General features: G+C 48.9%; 4 protein-coding genes across 4 annotated transcripts; 1 reads left to right on the forward strand and 3 right to left on the reverse strand.

Annotated features, from left to right (window-relative positions):
* Positions 1 to 362: 362 nt before the first annotated feature.
* Positions 363 to 1,413, reverse strand: EI90DRAFT_3022472 (uncharacterized protein; the record flags this gene model as incomplete). The annotated part of the gene is made up of 5 exons (XM_039057777.1): positions 363 to 572; positions 628 to 704; positions 763 to 908; positions 1,089 to 1,108; positions 1,183 to 1,413. 5 exons carry the CDS (start codon positions 1,411 to 1,413, stop codon positions 363 to 365), a joined length of 684 nt encoding a protein of 227 aa, XP_038908492.1.
* Positions 1,414 to 3,124: 1,711 nt separating this feature from the next.
* Positions 3,125 to 3,365, reverse strand: EI90DRAFT_2861803 (uncharacterized protein; the record flags this gene model as incomplete). Its single annotated transcript, XM_039053807.1, has 2 exons — positions 3,125 to 3,220; positions 3,273 to 3,365. Coding segments are annotated over 2 exons (189 nt in total), but the record flags the coding sequence as incomplete, so codon positions are not given.
* Positions 3,366 to 11,820: 8,455 nt separating this feature from the next.
* On the reverse strand, positions 11,821 to 13,056 carry EI90DRAFT_3091022 (uncharacterized protein). Its single transcript, XM_039062357.1, has one exon. The coding sequence runs from the start codon at positions 12,965 to 12,967 to the stop codon at positions 11,894 to 11,896; it is 1,074 nt and encodes a 357-aa protein (XP_038908494.1). The 5' UTR covers positions 12,968 to 13,056; the 3' UTR covers positions 11,821 to 11,893.
* Positions 13,057 to 14,638: 1,582 nt separating this feature from the next.
* On the forward strand, positions 14,639 to 15,398 carry EI90DRAFT_3091025 (uncharacterized protein). The gene has a single exon (XM_039062358.1). It carries the CDS (start codon positions 14,821 to 14,823, stop codon positions 15,091 to 15,093), a length of 273 nt encoding a protein of 90 aa, XP_038908495.1. The 5' UTR covers positions 14,639 to 14,820; the 3' UTR covers positions 15,094 to 15,398.
* The last annotated feature ends 4,812 nt before the right edge of the window (positions 15,399 to 20,210 follow it).

A 20,210-nucleotide genomic window follows, 5' to 3' on the forward strand; every position in this document is an offset into this window, starting at 1 on the left:
CTCTACTCCACATTTTCAGGGAAGGAAATACCATTCGTGTTTTAACAGGAAATGTAAATAAGATTCATTGCATAAAATCCCACCCACCCTAACCCACAAGTACATGATATGGAAAAATGAGAAAGAAACAAGGAGAAAATTAGACTAGACTGCCTTGAAAATGCAAAGGTGGCAGCAGCCATCAATCATAATCAAATGCTGACAGCCTCCATCACCCCCCACTATTGGGATTTTCCCAATCGGAAAAACACACCATTTGGCGTCACCAACTTTTTTGTGTCTGAAGATCTGGGATTGCATCCATCCAAGCAAGCAAGCCTCCTCAGGTGTCAGGCTATCGTGGTGTTGTGTTTGATCAATGTTCAGGTTGCAACAGTGGAAAACTCCTCTGGCACAAGGTCACCGGGTGTTCCGCATCCAGAGTCCTTTATGACAAGTCCACTAGGCAGCGGGTATGGCACCTCCTTATGGATGGAGAGGAACCCATCTGAACATGTAGTCCTAGCATGAGGTACCCTCAATTTTCCAGTTTTCATCCTGCGACACCAATGGCAGTGTTTACCACCAAGCAGCTGATTAGTTGTTGAGTGATGTTGATGGTGGGAGGAGACAACAAGGCTCACTTACCATGAGCCCGGGCACAGCATCGCATGTCTCCTTCCACCAATGGGAGAATTGCTTCTGTTTTTTTTCTGAATTGAATGCTATGTGAATGGGAAGGGTGTTATTAGATAGAATCGTGAATCATGAATGAGGATGCACTGGTGTAATCCTTAGAGGAGATCCTTCGTACGACTTCGGTTTCGAGATCTTTGAGGCACTGATGCACAGCATGCGATGACTTCGGGGTTTCAATCTCTCCATTCAGAATGTTTGTGGCTGACTGGAGGGCTGTGCCTGTGAGGGAGCTGTAAGTCCATTGGTGCTTGTTCCTTAGTTTCACAAAGGTGAACCATTCTTTGTCACCTTTTTTGAGGGACAATAGTGACGATGATAGATTGGTGTTCTCCTCAAGGAATCACTGTGACCTGGTCAGCACTGGTTCCTCTGGTTGAACACTTGTCATGCTGGATGATGTGCATGCACACAAGGGTCCCAGAGGTGAAGCCTGAGCAGTTGGGTTAGTAAATTCCCAGCACCACATGAATGGGAGGGGAGGAAGGGGATGGGACAGGTGCACACCTGTAGCCATTTCTTTCCCAGGTCTTGTGAATCCTCCAAGTCCAGGTCGGCAGCCTTGCACTTCTGAGGCATTATCAGGGGCTGGGTTGGATTGGACTCCATGCAAGGGCCAGGAGTGGGCAGCTGGAAGGGTGTTTGTGGTAGAAATGGCAAGGCAGTCATGGAGATATCATAATCTATAATCTGAAGGACAGCATTGTCATCCGACTCCACATCGGCATCAATTGTCATTGGCTGCGATGAGAATGGGGCAAGAGTGTCCTTGGGTTCCAGGTCTATGAGTGAGGGTTGCAGGCATGGTAGCGAGGAAGTTGATGGTCATGGTGGGTTGGGTATGCGAGTCAGAGGTTGGTCAAACATCTTCACATCCAACTGCATGGCCAGATCATTGATCATCATTTGCTGAATATCATTGTCCATTGGGGGGTTGGGATCAAGGCCCAACTGCTTGCGATCCCCCATCAATACTTTGTTTTCCTCAGACTTGATTGTGACTGGCAGGGTGGAGAGTGCATGGTTAACTCCAAAGGTTTCATCGGTTGCATATGGTTCCTGTTAGAACCGGGCGGATACAGACGACTCCGGAGTGGAATTGGAGACTTAGTGTGGAGGGACCTTGGCCTCAGCGACTCAAGCGGAGCACTGTGCCATTGCTGTTTGTCCATTTGGTCCTTAATTTCACAGTAGGTGAGCAGGAAGTCTCTAGGGGGCATTTCAGGTCGATTTCAGACTGAACCAAAATGAGTATGTACAAGCGCTGATATATATAATGGAGGGGGCAAAAGCACAAGGAAACAAAGGGAGACCGAATCGGAACAAAGATGTCCAAATGGGAACAAAGGGTAAAAGAAGCAGAGCGGTACCGAAGGTCATAAGGCAGGACCTGTGATACGTCCAAAAGGAGGTAGGGAGGGCGAGGCCCAGAGGGGCAGGAGGATGAGGAGAAGTGGGGGTGATGACTAACTGGCTAGAATGGGAAGAAGCAGTAGTCCAAATAGGGATGAGGGGAAAATGCGAGAGATACATTACAAGTGGCGAAAGTGCCAAAGGCGATCTGTGAAGCTCGGAGTTTGCGGAGGTTACGGAGGTTACGGAGGCAGGGTTGAAAGTCCGAGGGATATTGGCAATGGTGTTTACATAGTATGAGGTCACCAATGCAATGGACTAAGACCGAGGTGGAGTCAAAGTCCGAGGTAGGGACTATGATGGAGGCTTGGAGCAAAGGTACGAGCGGTGTCCGAGTATGAAGTATGGGACAGCGGTGGAAGGTTGTAACTTGGCAGGAGACTGGCAGAGGAGTACCAGAGGGAGGAGAGGGGAGAAAGGTAAGGGAGAAGGAGTGGCAGAAAGGAGAGTTATCAGGTCCGAAGGTGAGTATTGGAGTGGACGGGGGAAGTGTAGGAGGGTGGTGGGAGGGTGGAGGTGTTGTGAAGGAGGAGCGGAGTAGGAGGAGGAGAAGTAGGAGGGTGGCGAGAGGGGCGGTGTTTGGTCTGAGGTGAGTATTGGAGTGGACGGAGATAGGGAGGAGAGGGAAGGAGGAGTAGAGGTGGCGTGGGGGTAGAAGGAGGTGTGTTGCCAGGACCGAAGGTGAGTATTGGAATGGCAATGGTAGGGTATGACTCCAGAGGTGAAGAGGGTGGAGGTCCGGAAGTCGGGTTGGGGTCGGGTATGCACGGATATGACAGTTCCAGGCAAGGAAGTGGAGAGGGGTGGAGGAGGGATGGGCATCTTTCTAAAAGGTGGTTCCAGGCACCGGCGTTCGCATTGACAAGGCTCACATGTGAAGAGCCAAAACAGCTCTGAACAAAGGTGGGGGGTTCTGGCACCAAGGCTGTCAATTGGGTTGTGGATGACATTCGCACCAAGTTCCAGTGGAGTATGTGATCATGTCCAAGGGCATTCATCATGATGTGTAACCCTGCTGCAGCCCATTCTAAGCTATGTGTGAGCGTTTGATGTGACCACTGTCAGCCTTAATGCTGGTCTTGGTTCTCATCAGACAGCCCTTTTGGACGTGCTCCAACTGAGCCTCATGCACCTACCTGGTGTGAGTGGAGTGTGACTGGAAAATCAAGTCAACTTGGACATACCTTTTCACATGCTTGGCTCCACACAGAGCTGCATGAAAGCCACCTCTGGTACATTTCTTGAATTGCCTTCACTTGCCAGTGCTGAAGTCGAAATGATGTAATTTGGTGTTTTGTCTTATCCGCTGGTTTTGAGATTATCGTGTTTACGATGTCGTTCCACACATCTGCTAGTGGGGGTTTCATGGACCATCAAGGATGGTTGTGAGATATCTATATAAACATAACTGGAAGTCAGCGACAGCTGATATGAGAATAGAATGATTCACCACATCATGAAGTGTCAAAGGTCGAGAGCAACGTGAGTCTCAGGGAAAACTTCAAGGACCACATTCCAGATGGCGCAACAGTTGTCTGAAATTAGCATGCCAGGGCCATCCTTTCCTGCTGTGTTGTAGTGAGATTTCAAACCAGTCAATACTTCTTTGATCTCCTGGAAGCTCCCAGATTGGCAGAATCGCTAAAGCAGCATCGTGGGTTAGTCTGATGGTAAAGTATTAAGCTTGACGCTCACCCAAGCAAGAATCCTTGACTCCTCATTGATAACCTGGAAAACTGCAGAGATACGTTGATGAGATTTATCAACCATAACTGCCTTGGTGGCAGTCCTCATCGTATGATCGATGGAGAGTATGTCACCTAGAATGCAAATACAGCATGTCAACCAGTTGCCCATTTTGTGAATGGAAATATACTTAACCAAGAATGGAACACATCATCAATGTTGATTCATGCAATCGACAGTTCTGGGTGTAGAGCTCATAGATGGCATGTATGGAGTTGTTCGAGATTACTGAATCATTGTAACCGTTTGGGTCGTGAATGCTGGAAAACAGTACTAACAACCGATATTCCTTGGTTGGGTTGTTGAATCCTATGCAGGTTGAGCCAGACACGAAGTTCAAGGTTGTCTGGAAAGTCTTTGTGCGGCTGTTGTGTCCTGTTGGGGATATCAGATTTGACTCACCTGTTTTTGCCTGGAGATATGCCTGATGGGCTAAATGGTATTTAAGTGTGTGCTTCTCTGGGGAATGGGGAATGGCCAATGGCCATCAGAGAGGTGGACCATTGAAAGAGGAGAAAGTACTGTACACTCATGGCAATAGATTTTGTGCAAACTGAGAGTGGTGGTCTGCATGTGGTGCTCAATGATGTCATGAAAAAGGTCCTGTGTGACAGCATGTCAGGGGACGACTCCCAGGTCCCCATGACCCTCCCCTATGGCCCACAGCCTCAAGTCTGGCCAGCCCTATCCAGGGCACAATCCTACTGTGGGTCAGAGATGAGAAGGAAGTTAACTTCTCATCTTCCCACAGTGGCCACAATAGATCAAAAACTTCCAGAGATATCCAGAAGTCACATGAGACCCGAGACCCGGGGCCCGGGGCATCCGGCTGCATGGAGCGTCCAGCACAGGGTGCACATGGGAAGCACAACAGCCAGCCATGGGCATGGGTGTGGGTGTGAGTGTGGGTGTGGATGTGGGTATGGGCTAGGTCAGGGTGTATGCCCTGACACGGTGCTCCTACTCATGAATAGGGGAAGCCCACCTATTTTGGGAGTCCAAGATCCATCAGCAAACCTGGATGCGGAGGCCTGAGAGCTCATAGAGCTCATAGAGCTCTCAGAGCCCTCAGAGTTTCAGTACTTTGAAATTGCAGGTCCCCTTCTCTCAGAGCTCCCCAAAGTAGTCAAAGCTCATAGAGCTATATTTGCACACAGGGGACTATTATCTATATGAGCTCCCTGAGTGTTTAATTTATCCAATATCAAAATTAAAATTTAAGAGCATTGACTCTGGCATCATGTGATGAGTCACAGCCAAGTCCCTACCATGCAGGAAACTGAACAAACTGAGCTTAACTTTCAGCCCCCAATGCAGCACTACACACCAAGGGTATATAGCCAATTAATATATAGACCAAATTTAGGGATATACATATACAGTTAATCTGAAATTACTTAAGGAAAATGCAGGAAAATGAGTGGAGAAATGGGGGGGAAAATGAGGGGAAATCTGAGGGGGGGAATGGGGGGGAAATTGAGGAGGGAATTGGGGAATGAGGGGGGAATGAAGGGAAATTTGAAGGGGGGAATGGGGGAAATTTGGAGGGGGAATGGGGGGGAAATGAGGGGAAAATTGAAGGGGGAAATTTAGAGGGGAGAATGGGGGGAAAATGGGGGAAAATTGAGGAGGGAATTGAGGGGGGAATGGGGGGGGGGGAAATGAGGGGGAAATTGGAAAGGAATGGGGGGGGAATGGGGGAAATTCGAAGGGGGAAATTGGGAGGGAATGGGGGGGGGGGATTTGGAGGGGGGAAATTGAGGTGGGAATTGGGGGGGGGGGGGGGGGGGGAATGAGGTGGGGAATGAGGGAAAAATTGAGGGGGGAAATGGGGGGAATGAGGGGAAATTTGAAGGGGGAAATTTGAAGGGGGGAATGGGGGGGAATGAGGGGAAAATCGAAGGGGGGGATGGGGGGGAAATTGCAGAGGGAATTGGGGGGGAAATTGAGGGGGGGGATGAAGGGGAAAATGGGAGGAAAATGAGGGGGAACTGGGGGGTTTCTAAAAAGTCAGGGAAAATTAAGGAAAATTCAGAAAATGGGGGACTTTCTAAAAATGGAGAATGTCCAAAAAATCAGGGGAAATTAGGGGGAAAATCAGAAAATTTGGGATAAGTTAGGGAGAGATACATTGTATTTCAGGAAATTAGGAATAATTGGAAAAGAAATTAAATCACTTTTTTGATAATTCAATGTGTATTGAAAGTGCCAAAGTGGGGCAATGTAGCAATGTATGTTTCAGTGTTAGAAAAGTCTCCCACCATGTTTTGGTGAGCCAAATAACCATGGCTTTTGGACCAGGGGAAATTTGGTGTCAAAGGCTTGGATGATATCTGAAGAATGCATCAGCTTTTTGTTTGCTTTATTGGGTGGTATTTTTAATTTACTTCATTTGGAACACTTTTTTAAAACTGATTTATACCCTACATAACATGCATGGTTACATTGCCACACTTTGGTGCTTTCCAATTCACATAGAATCATCAAAATTGGTTGAGTTTTGAGCAAGAAATGAGATGAAAGATAAAGTGCAAATTTTTGAATTTCAGAGTTCTCATATTTTTGTAAATAGCAATAAACAAATAAGGTGCTGATTTTAGTAAACACAAAAGGTATATGAGCTTTCAGAGCAATGACAATGGCCATTTTACACACACATATATCCATATTATCTTTGCACTTCTGCATCCTTAGGAGAACAAAATCATTCAAACATTTAATTTTCTCCACCCAATTGTCAGGGACAGCTCCGAAAGCAGCAAGGTCCCAGCATGAGGGACTCGATGGGACAGGTGTCGGCTATGTGTAGCGGTGGTCCCGTCACGGGGTGAGCATCCCCAACCACTTAGGCTGAAGTGGGAAGTTGGTTTATCATTAAAAGGCAAAAGCTATGGTACTTACCTGAAGTGGGAAGTTGAGAAGAAGGCTGCTTCTTCTGTTCCCACCCCAGGCGCTATTATATACATGCTGTCAGGGTCACGTGGAGGAGGCCACATCATCTCCATGCACAGCCGCACCTTCCCGGGTGTCTCTGCAGGAGATCCCGGAGGTAGCTGCTCGGTAGGCAGGAGTGTGTGCGGCGCGTGCGGCGATCAGGGGAATGGGGTTAGGTACGTAGTGGTACATGGAGAAAAGGGAAATCGACCATAGAATAGAAAATAGAGAGAAAGGGGAAAAGTGAGGAAGGAGGGGCGGGGGGTGATGGCGGGGGAAGCGGAGTAGGGCAGTGCGGCGCGGGGCGCAGGGTCAGGCGGGTGTGCCCTGACACCAATGTGTAGAGGGTGCACAAGCAAAAAGACTCAATTTGCTCACAGAGCTCTGTGAGCTCTGAGAGCTCCCTACCAAGTTTGCTGATGTCAGTGGCAGGCAAGTTGGCAGGTAGCAGGGAAGGGATGGGAAGTGGAAGTGGGATATGCACCTGGGATCTCCCAGTGGGGAATACCTTCCCAGTAGTCAATGCTGGTCAGGTTGAACGTGACACTGGTCTTTTTGGCTTTAGGTCCAAGCCCACTGATGCCTGAGGATCATTTCATCATATTTCGGGTTGCTTTGCAGACTTTGCACTTGAGCTGCAGCCCAAGGGCAAATTCCTCTTCATCAACACCATGGACACGATGAGGACCATCTGTGTTCCATTGTTCGGGAGCGAGCTCTTCGTTATTGGTAAGATCATGAAGGGATTCAGGCGTATCAGATGCCTTCTGACAGGTGGGACAGCAGATGCTGAATGGGTAGAAGACTGGGTGGATTATCATTATGGGGTGAAGGTAGTATGATCCGGTGTGAGCGGGACCTTGTGGTGCTTGGAAAAAAGATGTGGCATGGGAGGGACAAAGCAGGGACCCAGGAGTGGGACATTGTCTGGAAGTGAGGCATGCCTGGGCCTTTTCGTGGTCCCAAGGAGCTGACTGATGTCCCTGACATATTGAGTTGCATGGGCGATGAATGTGAACTGCACTAGCGTGGATGAGGATAGTGGCTGCATGATGGACGATTGCCTCTCTTGCTTAGCATGACCTTAGAGTGCTAGAACCCATCGTTCAACGTTATCTGCTGCTGAGAGGGCAGAGGAGGAGTGGGCCTTGTCAGCATACACAGCATCATGGAAAGTGGTGGTGAGAAGGTAAACATCACATTGAAAAGGGAAAAGGGAACATACCTCCTTGTCCCAGTCAGCCAAGGATTTTGAACAACCAGTTTTATTAGTCAGCGCATTTGCAAGCAAAACCTTGACAGAGGATGGCTCAAATGTCGATGCCATGGACACTACTGAAGTGCTGCAAGTGATGCAAAGTAAGTACTGGAGTGCCAAATGCTCGATGTAATCTCAGGCGTCTGCAAAGATGGAAGTGGCAGGAAAAGGGAATCAGCTGAAGTCGACAACTGTAATAGTTTTATAACTTCCCTTGCAAACTGAATAGCCCAATTTGATGTGGGTCAATTAATGCATGAGCACGACTGCAATGGCCAAATGGCACTGAACACATGGAGCTAGCATTTTGTACATATTAACAGAAACAACTGGAAAAAAAAAGGGAAAATCTATTTGAGAAATTCACGAAATGTGGGTCACTCCTGTCCTGACTCATGCAGAGCAGATGGGACAACATCCCATTGCAGAAACATTGAAGAATACATCTAGAAGTGGGTCAGTGGGTTATCAAGGATGCAGGTGCATGGCGAGGTCGAGTGGCCCATATACCAGCATGCCAGGGTCCTCAAATGAGTGTTGCATCAGACAGCTAGCAACATCAAATGCTGCCATATCATCATCAGGCAATCACCACGATCAACCGAGCTCGAGTTGGGGTCAGGTGCCTCCAAGTCAGTCAACTACGTGTGGCAACCAGGAGAGAAGCAACAGACAGCTGTGTGTGGAGGTGGTTGCCATGACCAACCTAGCATCATGTGCCTCAAGTTAGTCAACTAACTATTAAGTCACATGCTTCAACCATCGGTATGGGGAAGTCACCTTGCAAACCAGGTTAGAGCCTGGTGATGCTTACATAAGCAATATTCATCTCAATCCTGTCCACACCATCCTCACCCTCAAAACACATCATCCTTAGGTTGTAAACTATATTAGAATTAACTGAATAATGGTATTATGTAGACTGAAGATTATGTATATGGAAGGATGGGTAATTAGATGGACATTTTAATGATTGAACCATGTTCAAGCTGAGCACCATCATTCTCCATCATTTTCCATTATCAGAGGGGCTGTAATTGCCATGCTATGGTGTTTTAGATTTCTAGCTATTTGTCTTAGTACTCCTTTCCATCCCTCAATGTCCATACTCAGTGTTACAGGAATGGGTTCCAGGGAACCCAACCTGAGCTGTTCTGCTCATGGATGGAGGTGGCTGTGTAGCCATTGAAGGGAGAGCAGGAGGAGATCTGAGGCCAGGTGTGCTAATGGTAACTTGGCACTCCGAGGAGCGTACCGGTGTAGGAGAAATAATATTCAAAGAATAAAACAATGATCTATCAGAATAGTCAACGAACTTCAGATGTTTAACAGATCTCATGATCTTTATGAGACTGGACAGACATTAGAAGATCATTATAAATTATCTACACCCATGTAGCATGAGATTTAATCTACTACAAGCATGCCTAGAACCTGGCATAGGTGTAATATTCAAAGAATATATCCCTACAACAAGAAAATAGCACATAGACAGCAGAATAAGAAGGAACATTGGGAAAGAAATGTGAATATCTCGGGAACCAGTAAACCTTTGACTGTAATCTTTTTATCATCTGAAGGGAATGTTTCTAAACTTTATCCACGGTTTTGTTTCATTCTAAAAGCTTCAAAACTGACGGAGATATCGCTCAAATGGCGAAACACCTTATAATTCATATATATTTATTTGCTAATTCTTATAAAAAGTAATGTGACTCAAGGGAAATATATTGGCACCCGGAAGTCTGGCTGACCGAATACCATATAACAGAGTATTCCCCGGCATGGGCGGACAGTTTTTGATCGCATCAGAAGAGGAGAAAATGCTAAAAAACTGGATCTTGTATATTTTCCCATGATTCATCAAAACTTTTTGATTTAAGCTCAAATAAATCGGAACAAAGGAATGATTGATGATCTGGATCTCAGATTATAAGCATGAAGTGATTCAGAAGTCCGTGGATCAGTTAATTAATTGGGAAAGCTCTAGAACATTAGTAATGATGCAGCTTCACAAAAAGGGGTGAAAGTCTAGAAAGTTCCTTTATAGCTGAGTCATTTCTAAAGATAACCGTTCATAATTAAGGCAGTGTAGAGCATAGCTTCAGCGCTACAAGACCCTGCTAAGATCGGTCCAAAAGACAAAGAAATGAATTACTTATTGCTGAGTCATGTCCTAAGTCCATGTCAGGGCCCGGCCTCGGACTCGGAGGCTCCCTGACCTCAACCCCCATCTAACCTGTCCTCACACTATGCGGGGCATGAGATGTATAGTAAAAGGAAAGATAATATATACACTTGCCTATGCGGGGCATGAGATGAGAAGAAGGGTAAAGGTCTCATCTCCCTGCATGGTTGCTATATAAAGGAATGGGTCACATGCCCACAACTATACAGCTCTTAGAGTTGTGTAGTGTGACCCAGAGGGAACATCCAGGTGGCAGTGCCAAGCGTGGGAACGTTCTGGGCGAGTTGCTTGCCCAGAACTGTGGCTGTGACCTGTGGGAACATTCTGGGCAAGCTGCTCGCTCAGAAAGTTCCCACGCTATCCCGTGCGCGCGGATACACAACACAGAAAGGCAACAACAAGGCAACAATGAAGGAATGGAAGGAAGGGATTGGTTGGGGAGTCTGGGGCACCCTAGGGCAGGGTGCTGAACCCTGACAGTCCATTATTAAGCTTACACAGCCCAAGCCCCTATATCATTCTAGAACTATCTATAATACAAATGTAGCACATGTAACTAGTGCGAGGCGTGGGAGTAGAGAGGCCTCTGAAAAGCATAAAAGGCCACCACTTCTGCCCCCTCTCAAACCTCAGGTAGAAATAAAAGTTTAATTCTCCTCACCAGTGGTTGGTTTGTTTGCTCCAAAAGATAAAAGCAAATATTTGGTGGAGGGACTTCTTAATTGAATAACCTCTCAGCAATACTTGGTTATCACACCACAGGAGAAAAGTGAGCGATCCTGAACCTGCTAGATAGCTAGCATGCACTCTAAGCGATAGAAAGAGCAGTTTGGTCACTCCTGTATTGAGTAACATTTATTGTGGAATTATTTTATTAGTAGTTTTCCTTCAGTAAATTATCAGGAAAATCACATCCTACTGAAAAGTGGTATATCTAGGTGTAATATTGACTAGAAATCATAGTAAAGTCAATATAGAATTTTATCCATAGATGATCTATACGTCAGGTGAGATCGTTGGGGGGTGTTTATTGTTGTTTAGACAGTGAACAATTATATATTTGGCAACCAAAACACGGTCAGTATGCAAATCAGCACAAACTCTAATGTCATTATTGGATGTAGGAAACTGGTTACATAAGGTGATCCAGCTCCGCTCCTTCAGATAAGGTGCTCCTCAGATAACCGGAGAGCCATGGCTGTGTGCAAGGGTGACGTTGTAACGGGTCTATCCAACTAGACTCGTGACAGGAAAGAGGGGGGATAAGGATCTCACTGAGGGTCAGGTCTGAAGTGGGGTATATTGGTCCAGGTGAGTCTGGTGCTGATACTCTCTACCAAACTGTACAGCAGTCACGGAAGAGTCCGATAGATAAATAAGGAAAGAGTATCACATGACAATAAGAAAATGGAAACATCGGCCTCTAGACACCGGAAATGAAATCAGAAAAATAAGGAAAAATAAGGAGTGTGTATAAGAAACGTGTGAGAGTGCATGCTATGTGTCTAGGATGTGGGGAGTTTGTTGAGCATGGTGGAATCGCGGGATTTGGCTCGTTTATGGTACACCGGCAAATCCCCGTTACATACAGGCCTAGCTCTTAATCGTGGTCCCTCACGATATCCTAAATGAAACCAGCAGCATCGTGCTCAATCCACAAATCCTGGGGACTAACATCATCAGGGAGGCTTCTTCCTCCACACTCTGGACGCATGTTCGCCTACATCAATAGCCGCGATATGAAGCTCATCCAGCAGCGCTGCTGAAGTAAGTCTCAGCACTTCGGACGTGTGGCGCCGACACTTCGGTTCTAAGTCCAGCCGAGGCTTGGAGTGGCTCGTATGCGCACTTGAGCGATAGGGAGGCCTGGACTCTTTATCTGTGACCTCTCGGCTCACTGATGGCGTCTTGTCTGAAACACGCCTGCGATCTTTGTCAACGTTTGCGGAACACTCGACACTCGTCCCATAGTCCGTCGTTCCAGGCCACAAAACCTGTTCCAGGGTGCCAACTTGGCCGCTGATGTCTCGATCCGATCTGTTCTGACCGTTCTGGACTTCGTCAAGTCTCCGAGTCCATATCCAACATCCAGCAACTTCGCACCGCCTCGACCTCTTCTTTTCCGCGCATGCCGCCTCTTGGAGATCCAACGGTCGAATAGGGGGATTAGGAACAACGGTATGTCTCGTTTTCACTCCCATCGCTGACTCGTGTGGGCTGTTACTGATCTCACTTGCTTTGGCACACAACTCCGTATTCGCTATCCAAACGACTCGCGACTCGACCCCGGACTCCCTGGTTCGAGTTGGACGCTTGTCGTTCACGGTAATCTCACGATCCAAGGCCGGAACTCGCGTGGCCTCAACAGCTCCCTCATCTGGAACTTCGCTGATGAGCTCGTCGCTGAGGCCAGGAGGCCTCAGCTCTTTGACCTCATGCTCTCGTACCCGCGGAATCACAATATACATGTTCGGTCTCCCTGGATGAGGATCCTCTGACTGGCGGAAAAACTCCAATGCGTGGTCCGCACTCGCGTCCCCGACCTTCAAAGCCACCATGTATTCAACATAGTCTGTAATCGCGTTTGGATCGAGGCCGTGAGGCCTAAGCTCTTTAGGCTCGACGTCTTGCTTGCTTAACTCGGATGCCATGTCTGTGGTCTCTCTGACGACTACAGTGTCTCCTTGAACGATGGGAGAGCGCCCTAGCATTTCTAGCGGGTGTGGGTCAACCTGGAACTCGGCGGCTGACATGTAATCGACCACTTGAGTCAATTCGGACTTGCGTACTCGGGCCCCCGCACTCTGATTCGTGCCTGAGACCTTGTCTGGGTCTTTCTCGGGTGGGCATTCATATCCATCGTCAATCGCATCAGATGAACAAGGATGCTCCAGCGCTTTCTTGCTGGGATCATTGCTGGCAGTGCAATTGACAGTAGAACCATTTGTCACGATGTAACCATGATGTATGATAGCATAGTCATGAATCAAATCATGAGCTCGTTTTTCGTGTGGCACAAAGGCAAGAACGGCTTCGTGTAAGATAATGAGTCTGGCGCGCTCAGCCTCAACTGCGGTGTCGTCGGATTCATATCCAGAATCCCAAGTGAAGTCTTCGGTTGAGTCAGCGATTTTGAACACATCCCTGAAGTACTCTGTGTCGTAGTAAGGCACTTCGGACTCGTCACAGCTATGCACCAGAGTTTCATCGCGATCGAAAGTAACAGTGGTATGCTCTTTGTTGGCATGCTGCTCAACTAATCGGCATGTCTTGGGACTTCCTTCATTGTGAACAGTCTTGGCTAACCCATGGGGGAACGCATCACCGTAGCGCGCGGGACTCAATGCTTCCACATCCGAAATTTCGACTTCTTCTCTGCTCAAATCGTTGAACTCAATGCTATTGCGCATGCGGGGCAACTCTAAGACGCTGGCTGGCCCATTCGACTCGATTTTCGGCAACTCTATCACTCGTTCTGGGACAGGCTCGGCTTTAAACTCAAGGTTTGGCTCAGCTTCCTGTTTTTGCATCGCTCCGGTCTCTGCATATGGTAGATTGTCTGGGAGCTCAAAATCGACGACTGCTACAGTCGGGTCGACTGCCTGAGATGCTGATGTACTGGACAGCACTGAACTCATGTGCCCCTCATCGCGGGTTTTCCTCAGTGCATGATTTTGCTCAATCTCGAAATGTCCGTGCAGCTTTCGCAGCTCAGAACTTTGGCTATCCTCGGAATGACATGCGACGTGACTCGAAACTAACCGGTAGGCATCGATGGGTGCCTCTCTGACGGTTCTGGATGGGTTGGACTCGATCCCGGGGTCAAACTGGAATATCTTAGCCACCTTGGCTAACTTGGCGCTTATTCTGCGATGCGCGGGGCTCTGGCTGTGATCAGGCGCTGGAACACACTCCATTGGCTCGTACGATGGACGACAACAATCGTCTGGAAGCGAATGTCCATTCGCATCATGCACAACTGCAAGGTCCAACTCAGACTCTGAGGTGAGATCGGATTTGGTCGCATTCTTGAATGCAGTGAGCAACACTCCAGGCTCAATCCTTGTCACAAGGGCATCTGGACCATGATATCGAGGCTCAATGGCCGCCGTAGGGTCACTAGGAGTCATATCGGATTGTCGCCATTCCAGATCCTGAGTTAAGTCTAAGACCGGGGACGGGCCAAAAGGTCGTGAGTTCAAAGTCGTCGCACTTGAGTCATTCAGCTCTTTCTTGTCAGCGCGCGCTATCACCTCTGTTGGCTGAGGCAGTCTGGCTTTGCTTGAGCACGTATGGGCGGTCTCAGCCCGATCTGAGATGCGTTCAAGGCCGATAGGCCTAAGCTCTTTCGCTTCTAGCTCCGGTACTTCGACAGAACTCTCTAGTTGGTCATAAGTGCCCGCCCCTAGGCTCTCAGCGCTGGAACCTGATTCATGGGTAGGTACAACGATCGGCTCGGCTTCAAGGGTGTGAACGTGACTTGATTCAGTTGGAAGCGCCGCATTTCTGATTTCGATTTCGACTTCAACACCAACTGGCACCCGCTCCACTAAGGGAACTGCCGGGACTTTGCACAACTTGGACTCGGGGACATCGCAACTGGGATATGCAACATGCATCAACATCGTCTTGCGGCTTTCATCATCCACCCATTCTTGGAGCGCTGGGATATGCCTACGTGGTGGCAAGGCTTCCTCATGGGGAACTGAGCCCTCTAGGTGCGGCGCTTCATATCGTTCGGCCACTGGCTTCAGATCCGCCGGGCTTTCAGCCATCTGATGCAAGCTTGCATTGTCACTTCCACGGTCCGCCAAGTCATCGACTGGCTCATCGCCACTGTCCTTTCTGGAACATGGGCGTCGTTCGGACTTCACAGTGAAGTCAACATCATATAGGTCGCCTCGGAGCAGCTCCTGTGCAACGGCTACAACATCATTCATGTGCGGTGGTCGGGTCAGGTCTGACCAAAGATCTTGAGCCCTGAGTTTGTACTTGAGCTCCCGTCTGAACTTTGACGGAAATCCACGGTAAAACAAATCATCGCGGTCAACGACAGTAAGGGCATTCCTTTTCTGTAGGCACTTCGCAATAACATGGAACTCGCGCCGGTACCGTGCAAGATGGTCTACCCTTTTCATCTTGCGGGCTTCCTTGACAAACTTTCGTAGATCCTCCGTTCGATATATGGGCTCGTCTTCATCGGCACTGTAGTAGCACAATAGCTCTGACTTGAGCACGGGCCAGTTCTGGGTCTCGAAACCGGCGAGGGTCCGGACAAATTCGGCTTCCTTCTCGGTGCAATAGGTGATCATGTAGGCGCACTTGCCTGCGTCTGTAAGGGAAGCAATGTCGGCCAACAACTCAAACTCGCATAAAAACTTGGTAATCATTTTGCCCTTGAACCGGGGTGCTTCTGGGCTTCGGCGACCTGGCATCAATGGGGCTTCGATATAAAACATGGGCATTGTGATGGCAGGACTTGCAGCCATCTCGAAATCGGTTAACAAAACACGCAAGACTTGGAACGACTTCTGGACGTCTGTCTATTGATGTCCGGCAATTGAAGGAATGTGGATAAAACGAGTGTATCGCCCGGTAAGATGAAGGCAATTTGGTACAATTTTTAGGTGAAACAGCACGGGACGACTTGAGCGGTGAAAATGAACTCCTGTGCCTCGTCTTGAGGTCCGCCAGGAGGCAATGATTGAGATTACTTGTGTAAACTTGCGTAACCGTGTGGATCCGTAACGCGTAGATCCCTAACACGGGCTCCTGTGCCTCTTCTTGAGATCCACCAGGAGTGAACTAAACTTGAGCAATCAAATACGATCTCCTGTGCCTTGTCTCGAGGTCCGCCAGGAGGAACAACGTGCGTGCGTGCGTGTGTAGCTTGGGTGGTCTAGTGTGATCCCTAATACTTGTACTTTCTTGACCTGCGTCTGTAACCAATGTAGATACTCGATATCCACGGCAAAATGATGAATTTCCAAACGAATGAACTGTGCAAACTTGCGTGATTGAAAACCTGACAAAGTGGATTATCCCCCCTGTAAGGACCACCAGATTTGTAATGGGTCTATCACCACTAGACTCGAGACAGAAGAGAGGGGGAGGGTTGGAGTGGTCGCATGCACAGGTTTGTTAACCGGGAGTGGATTCCGCTACTCCTCACTGTCTAGCTGACTATACAGTCGGTCACGGTATCACGGAAGAGTCCGAAAAGACAAATAAGGAAAGAACAATGAGACAGGGAAACATTAGGCTCTAGTGACTAGAAATGGAATCAGAAAAATCAGGAAAAATAAAAAATATGTAGGAGGGAACATTGGCTAAGGGTGGTAGAATCGCGGGATTTGGCTTGTTTATGGTACACCAGCAAATCCCCGTTACACGTGGCGCACCCCACGTGATCATTCATGCATGTATATAATAACAGCTGGAGTGGGAACCGAAGAAGTAGCCTTCTTCTCACATTTTCACTTCAGGCAAGTAGTGTAGCCTTCCCTTTTAATGATGACTCACATTTCCACTTCAGACTAAGTGGTCAGGGACGCTCACCCCACAATGGGATCGCTGCTATGCATAGCCGCTATCCGTCCCCCCAAGTCCCGCACCCCGGGACCTCGCCGCTTTCGGAGCTGTCCCTGACAATCCCCTTCTTTGGGATAGACGTCCCAGCGTCTAGTCAACGCATCTGGTTTAACTCCGAGTCTTCCGGGACGGAATCGGACAGTCATGTGGAATTGGGAGAGGAACTCCGACCAGCAGGCTTGCCACTGGGTCAAGAGTTTGGTGGTGGAGAAATACTCGAGGTTCTTGTGGTCGGTGACGACGTCGATTGGGGTTCCTGAACCTTCGAGGTAATGACGCCATGATCGGAACGCATCATGAATGGCGAGCAGTTCCTTGTCATGGGTGTCATAATTGAGCTCCAGCACCGAGAGTGTTCTAGAGCGGAAAGCGATGGGGCGAATCTCTCCGTCATCACAGCGAATGGAAAGGATTCCGGAGTGTCAGGGCACAGCCCCTGACCCCACACACCCTCAGGTACCCTCCCCCCATTTTCTCCTATTTTTCCCTTTACTGTTCCACAATCCCGCATGCATGCAGACCCGTGGGAACGTTCTGGGCGAGTTACTTGCCCAGAAACCATCACAGCCACAACCGTGGGAACTTTCTGGGCGAGCAGCTCGCCCAGAATCTTCCCACGGGGGGGTGCCAATTATGGAAAGTCGGCAAAGAGCCGAAAACTGTATAGTTCCCGACTCCCATTTGTAGCGGCTTCACAGGAGGTTGAGAAGGTTACCCTTCTTCTCAACTCATTTCCTGTGAAGGCAAGTGTAACTACCTTCTCCCTAACTGCACAGCAACTCATTTCCTGTGAAGGCTGGGGCTAGCCCCCTCAGTGAGTTCGAAGATCTTGGACTGGGACTAGATACCCCAGCGACTAGGAGGACCCCCCTGGGCCTGTCACGGAACGAGGGCCGGGCCCTGACATGGAGATCGTGTAATTGGAGGTGTCAGTTTCTACAATGAGGGGGGCATCGGGTAGCCAATGTGTGAGGATAGGAGCGGAAGTGAAGGTGTCAGGGACAGCTCCGAAAGCGGCGAGGTCCCGGCGCAAGGGACTTGATGGGACAGGTGTCGGCTATGCGTAGCGACGGTCCCGTTGTGGGGTGAGCGTCCCCGACCACTTAGTCTGAAGTGGGAAGTTGAGAAGAAGGCTGCTTCTTCTGTTCCCACCCCAGGTGCTATTATATACATGCGGTCAGGGTCACATGGGAGGAGCCACATCATCCCCACACACAGCCGCACTCCCCTGGGTATCTCCGTGGGAGATCCTGGAGGTGTGCCACTCTGTGAGTGGGAATGCGCGCAGCGGGTGCGGCGATCAGGGGAGCGGGGTTAGGTGTGTTAGTAATACATAGAGAAGGGGAAGTCGACCATCGAAGGAAATAGAAAGAAAGAAGGAAAAGGGGGAAGAAGAGACAAAGGGTGATAGTGGGGAAGTGGAGTAGGGCGGCGCAGCGCAGGGTCAGGTGGGGTGTGCCCTGACAGAAGGCTTCTTTCAAGGTGTTGAAAGCAGAGCGACAATTGTCAGAGAATAGCCAGGGGGCTCCTTTACATGTGAGGCATGTCAAGGGGACCACAATGTCGGAGTATTGGTGAATGAAATGCTGATAGAAGTTAGTGAAGCCAAGGAAGGATTGGACATCCTTGACTTTATGGGGCTTGGGCCAATCTTGGATGGCTTTGACCTTCTCGATGGACATGGTGAGTAGAGAGGCAGTAACCGAGATATTCCGTAGTGTCCATATGAAACTCGCATTTCTTCGGATTGGCGTATAGGCTGTGTTTGCGGAGTCTCCTAAGAACTTCTCGGACATGCTCCTGATGTGAAGCCATGTCTTCCGAGTAGGTAAGGATGTCGTCTAGGTAGACTACCACAGAAACGTCCAAGAGGTCGGCAAAGATTGTGTTGACGAATCGCTGGAAAGCCACAGGTGCATTTGTGAGACCAAATGGCATGACAAGCCACTCATAGGAACCATAGCGCATGCAGAAGGAGGTCTTCCATTTGTCGCCTGCTGCAATGCGAACCAGGTGGTAAGCATGCCGGAGGTCGAGTCTGGTGTAGACCGTGGCATGGCTAGGTGCGTCAAGGAGGTCGGAGATGTGGGGAAGTGGGTAGCGATCCATTTTGGTGATCTTGTTTAGCCCTCGGAAGTCGACGCAAATACGGAGGGATCCGTCCTTCTTGTGGACAAAGAGGACCGGTGCTGCGTGAGCAGAAGTAGCAGGGCGAATGAACCCGGAGGCCAGGTGTTCATCTAAGAACGCCTGGAGGGCCTCGAGTTCCGAAGTAGAGAGAGAGTACATGGTACCCAAGGGTGGTGAAGTGCCTTCCTCAAGGTCAATCTTTAGGTCATGCTCACGGTGCGGTGCCAGCGTCGAGGCTTTGCTCTTACTGAACACATCCGCGAACTCGTGATACTCCTTCGGAACGGCCAAGAGGTCAACAGAATCGGTGTGGGATGAGGCAGCCCTCAAGCGGCTTTCCTCGGAAGGGATGGTTAGGCTGAAGGATACCGATCCTTCAAGTCGACAAGCTTTTGCAAATGCATAACGGCTGACGAACTTGATAGATGGTAACGGAGGAGTAACAGCCTGTGACTGAGGTGCTGGCGAAACATCAGATGGTTGGATGTCGGACGACGGCAGTGGTGCCGGAGACGACGGGGGAGAGCTCGGAGTAACTGTCTTGGTAGGTTCGGAAGTTCGGAACGTAATACTGCTTGAGACCCAGTCAATCAACGGATTGTAGCAGGTAAGCCAGTTGTGTCCTAGGACTAGGGAACATGATCCATCCAGCGATGTGACAAAGAAAGTCGTGGGGGTGATGTTTCTGGAAGCGAAGTGGAGGGGAATATCAACGGCATGGGTTATGATTGAGTTGGTGCTACCGTTGAATAGGCATAGTTGTAGGGGTTTAATCTGGTATGTCTTCAAGGCCAACTTTTTTTACAAATGTGTCGTCAATGAAGCAGTCCGAAGACCCAGAATCTACGAGTGCAGGTATGTTCTCATAGGAGCGGAAAAGTTTATTTTGTGTCCCAATATTGGACAGAGGAGAAACAGGGGAAGAGAAAGAAGAGAAGCGGAGAGAGGTGGATCAATCTATGGAAGTAGTCAGAGGGGGTGGAGGAGAGAGTGGTACATCAGCAACACTATCTACAACAGGTAGAACATTAACCGAAGGGTCAACATTAAGAGGAGAAAATAGACCATTTGAAAGAGAAAAGGAAACGGGAATGTGGAGGGAGGATAAGTCGGAAATGGAAGACACGTTTAAATGCACTTCTTTGAGTGCACGGAAGGAAGGATCGCAACCCCCAGTCCCTGCAGAGTCCACAGGGGTGCGGACTAATTTTTTGCTTCTGCATGCGGAAGCAGATCCTTGCTCCTCAGTCTGGGCCGAACGGGCCTTAGACGCAT

The sequence above is a fragment of the Cantharellus anzutake genome (assembly GCF_015039405.1).
Source record: "Cantharellus anzutake strain C23 chromosome Unknown EI90scaffold_157, whole genome shotgun sequence".
Lineage (NCBI taxonomy): Eukaryota > Fungi > Basidiomycota > Agaricomycetes > Cantharellales > Hydnaceae > Cantharellus > Cantharellus anzutake.